This window comes from Polypterus senegalus, chromosome 11, assembly GCF_016835505.1.
Source record: "Polypterus senegalus isolate Bchr_013 chromosome 11, ASM1683550v1, whole genome shotgun sequence".
NCBI lineage: Eukaryota > Metazoa > Chordata > Cladistia > Polypteriformes > Polypteridae > Polypterus > Polypterus senegalus.
The window spans coordinates 17,593,773-17,610,829 of record NC_053164.1 but is presented as its reverse complement, the minus strand read 5'-3'; the positions used below and the strand labels follow the sequence as shown (position 1 = coordinate 17,610,829).

Genomic DNA, 17,057 nt, shown 5'->3' with positions numbered 1-17,057 from the left:
CTTGTGACATATTTTAGTCAATTTTTAATTTTTGCATAATATAGTACATGATGTGATAAACTACAACACTTTTCCTTCAGAGTGTGATGATTAAAACATCTTTTTCTCTGTCTGCAAAATCATTCTTGTGTATTCCTGCTACATCTGCTCCCTCTGAGCGTTTCTTCTCAGCAGCCGGGAACATTGTCTTAAAGAAGAGAGCCAGCCTTACACCCGAGCACGTCGAAATGCTCACGTTCCTGCACTGCAATCAGGAATATATGAACAGAATCTTTTTTATAAACTGTACATTATTGTTTTATTTTATTTGTATTGAAGCTTTATTTAAACTTTTGGACTTTAAGACACACCAGTGGTCATTTTTGGTTAAGTTAAATGCACTTTTTTTGTTTAAAAACTATGTGCACTTTAGTTTGTATTTTTTAATGTATTTCTTTTTTATTGTGATGGTCACACTAATATAAAACATCTGATTATTTTCAAATTCATATGTTTCACTGGCTGCCCCTCAGTGGGCTGGCGCCGTGCCCGGGGTTTGTTTTCTGCCTTGTGCCCTGTGTTGGCTGGGATTGGCTCCTACAGACCTCCGTGACCCTGTTGTTAGGATATAGCGGGCTGCATAATGGATGGACTATATTTCAATTCAAATAGAGTGCCACTGAAAATCATGCCATAGGTTGCCAATCCATGTGGTATAAGTTACTTGGACTTAATAAAAAGGTGTGCGTGTGTTCATAGATATAAAGCACCTATCAAATGTTTTCACCCTTTGGAAGTTTTTACATTTAGTTAGTATACAATATTGAATCGCAGGGGATTTAATGTGACATTAATGAGCTGAAAATGGCTCTTTAATGTCAAAGTGAAAAAAAGATCTCTGCAAATTGGTCTAAATAAAAAAAAAAAATATATATATATATATATATATATATACAGGATGAGACAAAATTACGTTAACACTAGTGGTTATGTATATACTTTTTGGCAAGTGGCTGGGGTGGCACCCAGCCGGGATGCCCGGAAGGACCAGAGGAGGGTTTATGCCTCCTCCAGATCATGAGGGGGGGACCACGGGAACAGAGCTTAGAAGCTCAACCCTACAGGGGCCCGTGGTCACCGCCAAGGGGTGCCCCAATGCCTGAGGAGCCCTGGCTCTCCGCACTTCCGCCACACCTGGAAGTGCTGGGGTGAAGAAGACCAGGGACACCCGCAGTGCTTCCGGCTTCCGCCTCTCTTGGGAGTGCCAGCAGAAGCTAATCGGGAGGCAACTGGAGCACATCCGGGTGTGTATAAAAGGGGCCGCCTCCCTCCATTCGATGGCTGGAGTCGGGAGTGGAGTAGACGAAGTCTTAGAGGAGAGGAGTGGAGGCGGGCCTGAAGAAAAGAGAGGCATTGTGAGGCCTGGACTTTGGGGGGGTTGTGTGTGGCACTTTATTTTGTATATATTGTAAATAAACGTGTGTTGGGTGATTTAACGATGTCTGCCTGTCTGTGTCTGGGCCATGTTCCACAACCTTTATACAATTTTTGTGGACAATGTATGTGCCACATATGGTCCATGTGTTGAACATGATGGCAAACAGGTTGAGACATTCCTGCAAAGCATCTTGCACGTATGAAGTATGTTTTGTGAATAAATTGTTTCTGCCATTCAAATGTTTACATAATTTTGACTCTCCCTGTATATAAAATATAACAAATATAAAATGACTAATTATATACAGTAAGTATTCACTCCCTTCAAGTCGGTGGTTAGTAGATGACTGCCTTCAATCTGTGCTCAGGTCTCTCTTTCTCTAACAGCTCTGCCAGTTGTTGTTGTTGTTCTTGTCCTTCTTCTTCTTCTTCTCCTCCTCCTCCTCCTCCCAGATGTTATGGTAGCCATGTGTGAACAGACCTTATCAAGTCCAGCCACAAATTCTCAATAGGATTGAGATCTGGACTCTTGACTCATCCACTCCAGGAGTCAGGACATTGACATTGTTGTTTTCAATGCCATTCTCATGTAGCTTTCGGCTTTGCGCTTGGGCTTGTTTTGAAAAACAAATCTTGTCCCAAGGCGTGGATTTTTTGGAGATCCCCATCAGGTTTCCCTCCAGAGGTTCTTTGTGAATTGTTCACATTCATTTTCCCCTCACAAGCTTTTCAAGGCCTTCTGCAGAGAAGCATCTTCACCACCTGATGTTTCACAGTGGAGACGGTGTGTTTTCAAAAATGAGCTGTGTTCAATACTAGTGTTAAGTCTGATTATCCAAAATATAAAATTTGGTCTCATCAGACCACAAAACCTTCTTCCAGCAGACTTCAGAATTTCCCAAGTAGAGCGACTTCAGAGTGACAGGCATTTAGCATCACTCTTACACATACGTGAAGAGGGTCCTATGTGGACCCAACTAATCAGTTATATGTGCTTAGCACCAGGCCCCTGAGAACAAGCTGATATCCTGGGTTTCAACTCACCTTGGCTCTGGGAACATGTTGGAGGCTGGTTGTGCAGTATGGGTGCAGACCACCCCTGGATGTCTGTGGATCACCCAACTCGAGACCATCTCTGTTCCACACTCCTGCTGGCTGACTCTCCCTTTGACGGAGACCACTGACCGATTGAGGCTGACAAGACACTGAGTGATAGGGTGACTGGTTGGATGTCGGCATGATGACACAGTCTGTAAAAAAAATAAATATATATATATATATATATATATATATATCTATATATATAGATATAGAGAGAGAGAGAGAGATAGATATAGATAGATAGATATATAGATATATATAGAGAGAGAGATAGATATAGATAGATAGATATCTATACTAATAAAAGGCAAAGCCCTCACTCACTGACTGACTCACTCATCACTAATTCTCCAACTTCCCGTGTGGGTGGAAGGCTGAAATTTGGCAGGCTCGTTCCTTACAGCTTACTTACAAAAGTTAGGCAGGTTTCATTTCGAAATTCTACGCATAACGGTCATAACTGGAACCTACTTTCGTCCATATATACGTCCATAGAGCCTGCAGTTGCGTCCCGCATCATCACACCTCCCACGTAATTGATTGCCTGCCCGTATAAGATAAATATTCGTGGGTGAAGGACTGTGCTTATGCAAACGAAGATGAGATGGTCAGGGATAGACTAGTGTTTGGCACAAACTCAGCGAAAGTGCGACAGAAACTTTTAAGTGCCAGGTCTTAGCTAACATTAAATTAAGCCGTGGACATTGCAAGATCACACAAGAGAGCGGCTCATGTGAACTGACTGTGAACGCAGTACGTAGAGAACAAGGAAGAGCTCCAAAGAGCGCTGAACAAAAAACGCATTACACAATTGAGAAGGCAGCAAAAGAACATGAAGCGAGTGACGCATACCAGCATATTCAAAAGTGCAGCTACTGCGGAAACAAAGCATGGTGTAAACCGTAAGTTTAAATCAAGTTTATAGACACGCTGCCGCTGGCGTTTGTCATGCATACGACGAATACGATATTCGCGAGATACAAGTTTAATGAGAAGACACGAGGTATAAACGAGACTTTGGATCACTTTGTAACGGAGTTAAAATTGCTGTAACAGAGTTAAACTTGCGGGTTAAGGACTGTGCTTATGCAAACGAATAGGAAAGCAAGGTGTAAAGCTTAACTTTAAATCAAGTTCATAGACATGCTGCCGCTGGCGTTTGTCATGCCTACGACGAATTCGATATTCACGAGATACAAGTTTACTGAGAGGACCCAGGGTATAAATGAGACTTTTCATCACTTTATAACGGAGTTAAAATTTCTGGTGAAGGACTGTGCTTATGCAAACGAAGATGAGATGGTCAGAGATAGACTAGTGTTTGGCACAAACTCAGCGAACATGCGAGAGAAACTTTTAAATGCCGGGTCTGAGCTAACATTAAATAATTGCTGGTGAAGGACTGTGCTTATGCAAACGAATAGAAAGCAAATGTTACGTTAATTTTAAAATGCTTCCCTTTCTTTTTCATAACTTCTTTAACACACTTCTCCACTGCGAAGCGCGGATATTTTGCTAGTATAAAGATAAGTGAAGGTATCTATCTATCTATCTATCTATCTATCTATCTATCTATCTATCTATCTATCTATCTATCTATCTATCTATCTATCCATCCATCCATCCATCCATCCATCCATCCCTTTTTCTTTCCATCTAAGTTCTAGCTGTGCTTCCTGTCTAAGTAATCACTGTAGACGTCAGCATTAACATTTGTAGTGCAGCATCTATTGGGATTTGTTTTTGCAATACATGTAGTAATAAAATGCGTTGCACTTGTCACTCCAACACAGTGCAGATATTACTACAAAAGTTTGTCATGCGCCATCTGTTGGAATGACAAATGCAATGCATTTTACTATTACAAATGTTAGAGATGTGCCATTTGTTTGAATGACAGAGACATAACTGCATGGGCATATAGGTACACAGACACTTATCCTTTTGTTAAGGTGGAAGTGTGCAGCAATGCGGCCCCATTGTTTATGCTGCTGCCTTGTAGTTCCAGGGCCTGATTGCCCCCTCACATATGATGTGTAGTTTGCGTGTTTTCCTTACATCCGTGTGGCATGGTTTTCTTACGCACCTTTATTTATCCATCCATTCATTTTTGTGGGGCTGCTTATCTAGTTCAGGATTGTAAGGATGTGGTGTTGATCTCCTTAGTACCAGGCACAGGATAGGAAGCAATCATAGGTAGGTGCCAGTCAATGTACATGTATTCACCTTAACTTACCAGTAACCTAACATGCATGTCTTTGAGATGGAAACCAGACAACCTGAAGGTAAACAGCACATACACAATGAGAAAATGGCAACTCTGTGCACTCCAGAATTTGAACCCAAGTCATCAGAGCTGGGAGGCAGCAGTGCTAAATGCCGTGCCAGTACAGATGGTTGTAACACATCTATCTTTTCTTAGTAAGGGTGTGTGAGAGTGGCCTAATGGTTAGTGCACCTGCTTTGCATTAGAATGTTAAGACATTAATGAAAGGCACTATAAACACTGAAAAATAGATATGAAAGGCAGTGTTACAGATATAGAGAAAATTGTATGAAAGTTACTATATGATAGGTAAATAGAAATGAAAGGCACTGTAAAATAGATAGATATGAATTGCAGTGTTATTGAGAAACTCATGTGAAAGACACTATATGATAGGTAGGTAAATAAAAATGGAAGGCACTAAACATGGGCGATATGGCCTAAAATCAATATCACGATAAATTGAGCAGTTAACCTCGATAACGATAAATGGACGATAACCACCCCAAGTGCCAAAAAAACAAACTTTTTTTTTTTTCATTTGATGGGGCTGTGGCAGGCAGCATAGTTCCTCCAGTTATTTTGATAATATTATTCCCCCTAGACCTATTCATTGCAATTATATTATTACCACTTTAAAGGACTGTAAAATGTCACTGAAAATAAATGAAGACAATAGTAGTAAGTACTTTTAGTGGTTAAGATTTATTAACTGAACAAAATAAAAAGTGTAGGATACAATATGTAACCATGCTCTCTAAAAAATGTGTATCCCTTGTAAACAAAATAGTTTAATAATAAATATGTTTCACATTGGCTATTCACAAAGTAAACAATGATTGTGCAAATGTAATGCCATCATGGACAAAGGCCTATCTCTGCTAAGGCCTTGAGGTAGCATATCTATCCAAATCTTCACACCCAACATCACCCCAATTCATGGTCTAATTCTCAAATAAAGCAAGCAAAATAAAGTAAGAATTAAATAAGACCTCTCAGACCATATTTACAAAATTAAAAAGGGTTGGCACAGTAATAAAACATTTTAAAAATCATGTATTTTGCTACATTTCACAGCACAACATGATCAACACTGGCTCACAATAAGTCTTCTGTAAAAACTTTCTGGATACACTGCTGCTCAGCAGTCTTAAGTATTTTTATGCCTATATAAACATTATTCAAACATTAATACTTTCAATTTTGAATATGACACACAGAATTAAAGTCACTTTAAAACACACCAGATGTCACCACCCAAATATATTAAGATGTACACACTTACCGACTGCCAGGTGCAGCCTGTGCCCAAAACATTGCACCCGTGTCCATTTATTGAGCTTGACAGCTTTCACAATATTTGGGCCATTGTCAGTTGTTATAGCAACAAGGTCCTCTTCACTGATGTCCCATGCAGACAGCATCGCTCTCAACCCCTGTCCAACCATCTCCCCCGTGTGATCAGATGGAAAATAGGCCGTCTCGAGCACTCTGGTACGCAGCTCCCATTTGTTGTCGATGTAATGAACTGTGAGACTAATATACGGCTCCATTGTGCGGCTGGACCAGAGATCGGATGTGGCTGCAACGCGTGCTTAACGTATCTCAATTCAGCAGCAACCTTTTTCCTCTCTGTGCTGTACATGCTGGGAATGATAGTTTTTGAAAAATATTTTCGTGATGGGAGTTCGTATCTCTTGTCAATTATTTTCATGAAGTGTCTGAACCCGTTGCGTTCCACTGTAGCAATAGGAGCCATGTCTTTTGCTATGTGGTAGCCTATAGCATTTGTGATTTCTTGCCATCTTTTTGAAGTTCGCTCATATAGTTGAGTACTAGCAAATGCTTGGTTATTGACCGCTGCCTGGTGGAGGAAGACGTTTTTGCTGGTCCTCCTAATCTCTTCTCGCTTTGAGCTTTTTTTATGTCTTCGAATTGAATCACATGGTTGTGCTGCAGGTGGTGGAAGAGGTTGGTTGTGTTACCTTGACTTGACGCAACAGTCTTTTTGCAGAGTTTACATTTAACAATTTTTTGATCAATATCATTCTTGTTGAATCCAAAATGTTGCCAAACGATTGATGATGCATTTTTTTTGTTAACAAGCGTCTCCTCTTCCTCCTCCACCAGCTCTACCTTCGCTGCTGCTTCAACATTTAAATCGTCCTCCATTTGTTCACCCGTGTCTCGTCTTGTTACAGGTAGTAGAGTCATGTGACTCCACCCCGTCAAGTCTGTAACGTAGCACAGCGTCTTAAAGGGACATGAACATCGCCAACCTGCACATGCCTTTTCTTTTTTTTTTAAAATACCGAATTTACCGACATGGGCAAAATGACGTCGATGAGAGTCATAAATTTCGGTAACGATAAATTTTTGATATATCGCCCAGCCCTAGAAGGCACTATATAGCAGATAGATAGGTAAAATAGATATATATGTATAATAGAGTAGATATATATGAAAGACACTAAATAATAGGTAGGTTGATATAAAAGACACGGTATGATAGAGAGATAGAGAAGATTTGAAGGCACTATATGACAGATAGATGGACAGGCCATTGTCCCACAGTGGCCATAGTGAACATTTCAGAATTGAAGCTGATTATCAAGCAGTTTTGAATTATCAAAGAATGCACTGCTGTGTGCCGCTGCTCCTCCAGGAATGACACCCCATATCTAGTCACAAATTCTCACATACCTGGAACGTATCTGTCTCCCCTATGTTGGTCCAGTGCTTCACTCCAGCGATGGACGCTGGCAGGGCTGTGCTTTTTCTTCACCAGGAATGAGCGTGGCATCTCTTTTCACACTTTGTCACTGTTTCCCTGCTTTCCCTTGCTTTATAGTGCCTTGATTGTCTCAGCCCCACTTCAAGACAGCCACTGACTGGATGCCTCTTGCAGGACCTGTCCTTGTCATTAAGGCCTGTGATTTAATTGGACTGAAAACTTCTCCATGTTTTCCATTGAAGTCACCGGATTAGGAGTAGCGAATGAGTTGTTGCCCACCGTCTTGTACTTCTTGAAATTGCCCCTCACTTAATTGTTTCTCCTGTTCTGCTTGTGTTATGTCAAAAGGGAAGCCGCACCGTGTCCCTTGTCACAGTTGCTCCCGACAGCTTCACACTTTGGTCATTTAAAGACTGCAGTGAACAGTCCACTTCCACTCAGCACCAATTTCATGATGTCCCACATCTCCACCCCCTGCACATATTTGCATATTGCAACCTCCTCAACCAATGGGGCAGTAGCTCCTTCTACTGTTAATTAAGAGAATCCCCCTCCCCATTCCGTATACATTGAAAATTTTTGCAAATCGGAGTGTCCACTGCTCCCCGTGACAACATCCTCTTTATGCAAAGTCAGCAAGCCTGGACATTTGTTTACTGCTATAGAAATGATTGCCATTGTTGGTGAGATTCAAATTCATAACAGAACTAGCAGCTCTGACGGCGCGGATTGTTGTTTTAGACACACCCTGCACCTGTTAGGCTCAGGCTCAACGGGGAAAAGTTTGCAGACCTTTTATTTGAGAAGCAAAAGCCACGCAGGATGACACATTTGAGGGGAGTAACGGCACCAAGTCATTGAATGTCACATTCGACCCCACCCCCCCAATTGAGGCCCTGCATGTATGGGATACACTGGGAACCTGAGGGGTTTGTCCTGGAAGACTAACACCTGTCATTGCTCTTATTGTTAGAAATGGAGTCATTAATGTCAGAAGGGCTTACCATCTACTTGTCATGATCGGAGTACAAGTTGCTGGTTGGGGGGATGACATCCATAAGATTAGAAGAAAGGCTCAGGTGGCCTAATAGATTGGGTAGATATTACTAATTTGTGAAATTGGATGATGAGTTCAGCCTAGAAGAGAAGGCAATTCTCGAACCCATGCCTAGAAGGTGTAGATGGAAAAACTGGGCCGAACTGAGGTGACGTGCCATCACATCCACATGGTCAACAAAGTCCATGTTTACCAGAGAGCATTGCCTCTAAAAAGAAGAGTGATCAAGGAGTGCGTCGCCCAGATGTTATTAATGGTGGTGATTGAGCCTTGTACCTCGCCCAGGGCTAGTCCTGTGGTGCTGGTACCAAAGCCTGACAGGTCACAATCTACAAATAAAAATCAAGCCACCTTGTACTGTCCAGCATCACACACTTCTGCCATGATGAGCTACTAGCAGTAAAAAAACAAAACCGATTAGGAGACATTAACCAGCAAGCAAACCTGGGTTCGTAACCAGGAAGTTGGAGAATCTGCTGTGGAAGCCAAAATATTATCTAAAATCGTGGTCGAGAAACACTGCCTGAAGCTTTAACAAGAGTTTCAAAATGAGGCTTTTCTTTTTGGAGTTTATCCAAAATCTCAGATAGACACAACACGTCTTTTTGTCCCCACTGAAACAAAGATGCCACGTACTGTTTGGATACGGGTCGTCTCCTTGGTAACACTACAACAAAACACACCAAAATGGTGGCACCTGTCAAAACTAAGATGCCATCTGCAATGGTTAAAATTTTATTTTAACATCATTAAGTACACAAAGACAACCCAGCCACAGGGGATGCACAAACCAGTGTGTTTCTTCACGCCGGTCCCAAGCGCGGATAAATGGGGAGGGTTATGTCAGGAAGGGCATCCGGTGTAAAATTTTACCAGATCAATATGCGTACAACAAAGATAATCCACTGTGGCAACCCCTAATGGGAGCAGCCGAAAGAAGAAGAAGAAGAAGTACACAAAGACAAAAACGATTACAAAATTTGAATTGTCCATGATTCGAAACCGAAACTGGAAGAAAATCATAACAGGAAACTCAAAAATAATTGTTTACTTTTGGCACTGTTTACTAATTTCTGGTGAGTTTTGGGGATTTTGATATGGCTAAATGGGGCTTTTTTTAAAAAAAAAAACAAAAGGAATCAGATTCTGGTATTTTTTTTTTACCATTTTGTGGTGATTACATCAGCAGTCAATCCCACCACCACCTGGGAGAGAAACGGCTCCTCTGAGTACGAGGATACTTCGCTTTTGCTAAGATTTTAAGAAGAGTTGTTTGAATGTTGCTTGATGAAAAGCGCCCACACTTTTATTTTACAAGTGATGTTTGAGAGGCTTATTTTTTACTTAGTACACTTTTTAACTTAATATAAGTGTGATTTTTAAAAAGTATTTATATATATATATATATATATATATATATATATATAGTACAGGCCAAAAGTTTGGCCACACCTCCTCATTCAATGTGTTTTCTTTATTTTCATGACTGAAGGCATCAAAACTATGAATGAACACGTGTAGAGTTATGTACTTAACAAAAAAAAGGTGAAATAACTGAAAACACGTTTTATATTCTAGTTTCTTCAAAATAGCCACCCTTTGCTCTGATTACTGCTTTGCACACTCTTGGCATTCTCTCGATGAGCTTCAACAGGTAGTCACCTGAAATGGTTTTCACTTCACAGGTGTGCCTTATCAGGGTTATTTAGTGGAATTTCTTGCTTTATCAATGGGGCTGGGACCAGCAGTTGTGTTGTGCAGAAGTCACGTTAGTTGGACGATCATTTATTTTTCAACAGGACAATGACCCCAAACACACCTCCAGGCTGTGTAAGGGCTATTTGACCAAGAAGGAGAGTGATGGAGTGCTGTAAATGGTCATGAAAATAAAGAAAACACATTGAATGAGGAGGTGTGTCCAAACTTTTGGCCTGTACTGTATATTGTAATAAAGGCGCTATATGGCACCCGACCTGGCACAGACTCACTCAGAGGCACGTGTACAAACACACTAGACTTTTATTTTCTTCACCTGGAGGGCACGTCTTCCCCGTGAACCACCCAGCCACAACACAGTCCCAAAAGCACTTGATATAACACACAACTCTCCACCTTGGCACCACCACTCCTCCCAGGCGACCTCGTCCTCTTCCTCCTGACTCTGGCTCCTGAGTGGTGGATGCTGGCCCTTTTTATAACCCACCCGGAAGTGCTCCAGGTGCTTGATCACCTGTTGCTAATTGCACTTCCGGGTGGGGCTGTAGAGGTGTCCAGGTTGGCTCCGGGACCCATGCAGCACACCCTGACGGCCACCCCAGATCCCCACAGGGTTGTGGAGAATTCCGTCTCCCATGGAGCCCTGCGGTACACTGAGGCACCATCGTCAACCAGGGAGGCTGCCACCAAGCGTCCCGGGGGAGGTACTGAAGAGCCCATGGCTGCTCCCCTGGAAAATAAGTAGAAGGGGCGTCCCGGCCGGGCATGGGACCCGGCCACTCGCCACAATATATTATTTTCAACTTTTTAGTCTTGGGCTTGTTTTAGTATAATTTTGTAATCAATATTTTAACACTTCCTTTAATACCCTGTAGCAGGTGCCACATGTGCTATTGTTCCGTTGGCAGTTTGCTGCTCTGTAGGGTACATTGCAGGGAAGTGGACACTGTAAGTACACCTTTAAGGGGGACGTCATAACACGGTCAGGACGGTTGGTGCTGAAGTTCAAAAAACCGGAAAAGAAGAGGAGAAAGGGAGACATCTTGTGGTGGAGCAAAGGGAAGCGATGAGGTAGCGCCAAGAAAAATACCTGCTGGAAAAAGTTTTTTTTGTTCACTCAGCGACACAAGGGAGACGCGTCTCTGAAGACGGACTCTTTTTTCTTTGGTTTCGCTGACTATCCGTTGGACCGGTAGGATTGAACTTGTTTGATATCGGCTCGATGGCCGGCGTATTCTGGTGGGCTTTCTCTTTGCCATAAAAAGTAAAGACAGTTAACCTATATGGACAAACTGGTTTCCCCTACTCATGAATATCTCGCTCCTAACCCGGTGAAGGTGGTGTTGATTGCTATGTATTTGTTTGTTTGTTTGTTTTGTTTTTTTTGTCTCTTCTCTGTTTTGTGATATAGCTTGTAGCTTAATGCGGAGCTGGGACATGTGGTGAGGGGTCAAATAAAAGGACAAGCGTTGGTCACGCTGCCCCGATAGATTTTCAATATTGAACTGCTTTACTCTAGCAGTTTTCTAATTGTGTGGCAACCCGGGGGTTAGTTGTTCTCCCAAGGCAGCGGTACAACCTTCTATCTGCTACTAGTGCCATCTATTGGTGAAATCTTGAACTATTCTTCATATGAAATTTTAATTTCTTAATTAACATGGATTAATTGATCAATTAGTGAAACTGATTATTGATTCATATATTGTCATCGCAAATGAGTCAAAAGTGAACAAAATTTCAAGTCATTTGAACAATAGGAAGGGGGTTAAATATCGATTACGAGAAGGTGAAGTTAAAAGAAGCATGGTAATAAGACAGCATTGACCTTCATTTCCAGTTATCCCAGGAGTTATTGCCATGAAGCCTAATGTTATGTTGGCAGTTATAATTAAGGATCAAAAGGATAGATTAGAAATAGCTTGCTGTCTTTTTCTCCCCCCATTTTGCCTCCCCATGTGAGGGTAGACCACACTTCAAAGGGCGGAGTGGTGGCTCTGAGGCTAAGGATCTGCGCTGGTATCCCAAAGGTTGCCGGTACAAATCCCCTACTCTGCTGGGCCCTTGAGCAAGCAAGCAAGCAAGCAAGACCCTTAACCTGTAATTGCTCCAGGTGCCCTGCACTGTACAATGGCTGACCCTGCACTCTGACCCCAAGGGGTATGCGAAAACTGACAAATTCCTAATACAAGAAATTGTGTAAGATGAAATACCTAGAGGCAGAGCACACCCAAAACCAAAAATGAGGATAAGGATCAAAATAGAGCTATCTGTTGACAATATAGTCCAAATACTGTAAGCATAGGCATAAAATAAAATCTTAAACAGTCTTGACAGAGTAAACCCAGGGAATCATGTTCAACAGTAGCCCTGGATAAGTATAGCAAGCCCTAATGCCATCAACCAAGGGTATGTGTGACAATGCGGGTCCCCTCCAGACTCCCTCTTCACCTACTGGAGTCTGTAAAACCCAACACCGTCGATAGTTATGCCCGAGCTGAGCTGACAAATGAGGACAAATCTCACGTGGAGCAAGGGGATGGTGGAAAAAGTGCCCAGGTGCTTTTATTAAAATATCAAAATCAAATCCAAAAAGTGTCCACAGTGCAGTGTTCTTAAAAAAAACAGTACTGTACATAAATAAATAATCCATAAAACCAGGGTGAAACAGTGGACATTAAAATCCAGTAAATAGTTCCTTTGAAATCAGTCTAACTCCTCACAATCTCAGCCCACCTCCTTCGTCATCTTCCCGACGAAGACTCGGCAGCCATGAACTCCTTTCTGCCGACCCCCGTCTTGGCTGCCAGACTGTCCGAGGTTGGTTCTCCTCCCTTCTTCCTTCACGCTCGTTCCTCGGATCCCTAGGGAGGTCATCTGACCTTCTCACCCCACTCCACACCATTATTCAGTGGGGGTGAACCAGCCCCTAGAGTGCCACTACCTACGCTTCTTCATGGGGCCCGCTGACTTCCCGATCTAGGTGGCCAGATTGTCCTGCCAAGACTGCTCTTCACTCGTCTTAAGCTCCTTCGCGATCTTATTTTCTTTTCTCCTCCCAATCCCCCCATGCCAGCCCTGTGGACGCAGCGTCTTAATCACGCACCGCAGGAAGCTGATGAAGCAATTGAGAACGATGGCACCACACGTGCAGGTGTGACTCGCCCCAATTACTTCATGAACTCCTCGCGGTTGTGCAATCGCGCCCATGGAGACTGACATGGCTATCTGGATTTAAAATCTGGCCATTCTTTTGAAGCCGCAGACCCGCTATAACACAGTATGAAAAGAAAAAAGGTATACATATACATCAGAATCAGAATCCGCTTTATTGGCCAAGTATATATTGTGGAAGACTGCCGGCTTCCCAGGCCGGTCCGCACCCCCAGGCCGACAGGAGGAGCTCTCCCGACAGCAGGATCGTGCCCCGAGGTCCAGCAGGGCCTTATGGACTCTGTAGTGTTTATACACAGCCCTGCTGGATACCTTGGGGACCACCGGAGTCGCTGTGGGGACTTGTGGGATCTGTTGTGCCCTATGACCCGGGAGTACGTCACAGTCACGTGACGGGAAGGAATGGCGTGCTCCCGGGGTGAAGTAAAAGACTGATTGCCCTGACCCGGAAGGAATAAGGAACTGTGGACTGCTGGGACAGGAACACCTCCGGGTCAGGGGCTATAAAAGGACGGTGCCTCAGTCCAGACACTGAGCTGTGCTGGGAGGTGGAGGAGCAAAGTGTCTGGGCAAGGAGGAGAGTTTAGTAGTAGTGGTTTGTTTAAAGAGTTTATGAGTAGTGTGGAAGGTGCTTGGTGCACTGTGGGAAAAAATAAAAAGGTCGTGGACTTTTACCTGGTGTCTGGAGTTGTACCTGAGGGTTCAAGGGTGCACTACTGCCCCCTACTGCCACACTGGCGTAGTCGGCAGGATTCTCTGGCCGTCTGTTGGCAGAGGACCTGCATTAACAACAAATTTTGTGTGGGCAGACAACCCTCGGGGGATTCCCCATCTTTTCACGGAGGTGCAAACACCACCCGCTACCGAGAAAGCTGCAACTGTGCGCGCCATCCCGTTCTGCAGGACCATGGGCAAGAAGACCGGGAAAAAGAAGGTCAGTCCCAGCTAGCTGCAGGGCATGACGGACGCCGAGATGTCCTGGACCCTCCTGACCGGGAGCGAGGAAGACAAAGCGCTAATCCGGGCCGAACGAGCCCGGGTAGCGAAGAACTCGGGACATGGACGGCTGTCGAGCGCTTCGGACCCCCTAGACAGTCCGGGGGTGCCGCCATCCGCTACGAAGGCAGCTGGAGGTAAAACGGCCGACGTTTCGACTTTGTTTTTATCCTGTTTTGCAGACGTCCGCCGGGAGAATTGCAGCGGCATCTTGGATGACGGCCTCATGCCTCGGCAAAATGGCCGCGGCTCCCAGAAGGCAAGTTGCGACGCAAGACGGCTAGAGACAGCCGCGGTCGACGACAACAGCCTGGTCACCCGCGGTGGATGTCGGGACGGTGGAGGGAACCCGGAGTCCTCCGATGAGGCCGGTCATCCCCTAACGGGTCCGAGCCTCCTGGAAAGGGAGGGGAAGGCGGGCGAAGCGCCGCCGAAACAAAAAGCCACCGACAAAGAGGGACGGGTTGTGGCTGACGGGTCTGCCGCGGAAAAGAAAAAGGCAGATCTCAGCCGGCTTGTAGTAGCCAGCCGTCCCTCTGAGGACTCCAACTCCCAGGAGCCTTTGCGCGAAACACGTGCCGGGAGGGGACGTGCTCATTGGTTCCCGGCCGGAGGGTAAGCAAAAGGCGGAAGCGCTAACAACTCCGGTCGTAAACATTAACTGTTTGGATTTATAGGGGCTCGAGGAATACCTCGCGCCCCTAAACCGTTTCTTACAGGAATATGCTGAACTAAAGGAACGTGTGGTGGAATTGGGAGCGATGGTGGCAGCTCCGTTGAAGGCACTGAGGGATTTCGTGCAGCGGCTGCGCCGAGAAGCTCCGGAGAGGATCGATGCGGGAGTGCAGGTGAGTCCCTCCCGTGTCGTAGAGAGTAAGGGGACACAGTGCGATCGGGCACCGCTGAGAATGAGTAGCGCGTGTCAAAGCACTGTGTGCCCGACAAGAGACTGGGGCATGATGACCGAATGGTCGGGGACTGGAGCAAACAGCCCGGGGCATGCGCGTGGCGTGGCTTTCCGGAGCAGTACAGCTCTTGAGGACCCGACCGGTCATAAGTGCGGGGTAACGCCGGTGATGGGAGTGCCGGGGGAAGCGCCGCTCGTGCCGGTGCAGCTGACTGGTGCTGTTCATCGGAGCGAGACGGTGCTAATGAAGCCGGCTCCTAGTAAGCGGAAGGAAACGGGTGTGCAGACAGTAAAGAGGCTCTCCTCTTTCCATGGAGAGCCTCAGGCTGAGCGCAAGCCCCAGATCAAGCGGGAGATCCCCAAAAGGAACGGTGGGTCTCCTGACATAATAGAGAGAAGGCTTGAGGGCAGCCAAGCGGCCGTAATGCCCTCCCTGGCAGGTGAAGGGGCGGAGACGACACTGACGGAGTTCCTGAGGTGTTTTTGGTCCCGCAGAGGGAAGCAACCAGGAGGGCTTGTCGGTGCTATAATTGCCGGCAACCGGGCCACGAGAGGCGCCATTGTCCCCGGGGAGACAGGAGGTACACCGTCCCCCCAAGGTTCGCTCGAGGACAGGGGCAACGCACTCAAGGCCCCAGAAGTCGTCGCTAAGGGGGGGGAATTGTAGAAGACTGCCGGCTTCCCAGGCCGGTCCGCACCCCCAGGCCGACAGGAGGAGCTCTCCCGACAGCAGGATCGTGCCCCGAGGTCCAGCAGGGCCTTATGGACTCTGTAGTGTTTATACACAGCCCTGCTGGATACCTTGGGGACCACCGGGAGTCGCTGTGGGGGGACTTGTGGGATCTGTTGTGCCCTATGACCCGGGAGTACGTCACAGTCACGTGACGGGAAGGAATGGCGTGCTCCCGGGGTGAAGTAAAAGACTGATTGCCCTGACCCGGAAGGAATAAGGAACTGTGGACTGCTGGGACAGGAACACCTCCGGGTCAGGGGCTATAAAAGGACGGCGCCTCAGTCCAGACACTGAGCTGTGCTGGGAGGTGGAGGAACAAAGTGTCTGGACGAGGAGGAGAGTTTAGTAGTAGTGGTTTGTTTAAAGAGTTTATGAGTAGTGTGGAAGGTGCTTGGTGCACTGTGGGAAAAAATAAAAAGGTCGTGGACTTTTACCTGGTGTCTGGAGTTGTACCTGAGGGTTCAAGGGTGCACTACTGCCCCCTACTGCCACAATATACACATACAAGGAATTGGACTCCGGTTTTACCTTGCTCTCTGTGCATGTGTATGCGTGTATAGATTATATACACATGGGGACCAGTTCAGTACAATGGATGATAGTTATTGACTGGTTTATTGCACAAGTATTATCTCTGATGTTGTGAGATGAACTTGAGTATTCATAAAAGTGATAGCCTGTGGAAAGAAACTGCTCATGTGTCTGGTAGTTTTGGCGTACAGTGCTCTGTAGCGCCTACCAGAGGGAAGTAATTGAAAAAGATTATGACCAGGGTGTGATGGATCTGCAATGATGTTTTCTGCCCGTTTCCTGACTCGAGATCTGTATAGGACCTGAATGGAGGGCAGATCAGCACCAATGATTTTTTCTCTGCAGTCCTGACTGTCCGTTGTAGTCTGTTTCTATCCTGTTTTGTGGCTGAACCAAACCAGACTATGATGGAAGAGCAGAGAACGGACT

General features: G+C 45.2%; 1 protein-coding gene across 2 annotated transcripts in view; it reads right to left on the bottom strand.

The window, feature by feature from the left end:
- Nucleotides 1-17,057, bottom strand: part of LOC120538702 (putative transcription factor ovo-like protein 3) — a 47,923-nt gene that overhangs the window by 5,675 nt on the left and 25,191 nt on the right. The window contains exons 1-2 of one of the 2 annotated variants that reach the window (XM_039768103.1): nt 7,487-7,908; nt 2,461-2,666 (exon numbers count right to left, since the gene is read on the bottom strand). In XM_039768103.1, coding sequence (XP_039624037.1) covers nt 2,461-2,666; nt 7,487-7,586 — 306 coding nt within the window. In that variant the 5' untranslated portion in view covers nt 7,587-7,908. Of the gene's footprint in view, nt 1-2,460; nt 2,667-7,486; nt 7,909-17,057 lie in introns of those variants that run through there. The other variant, XM_039768104.1, reaches the window with a different exon arrangement.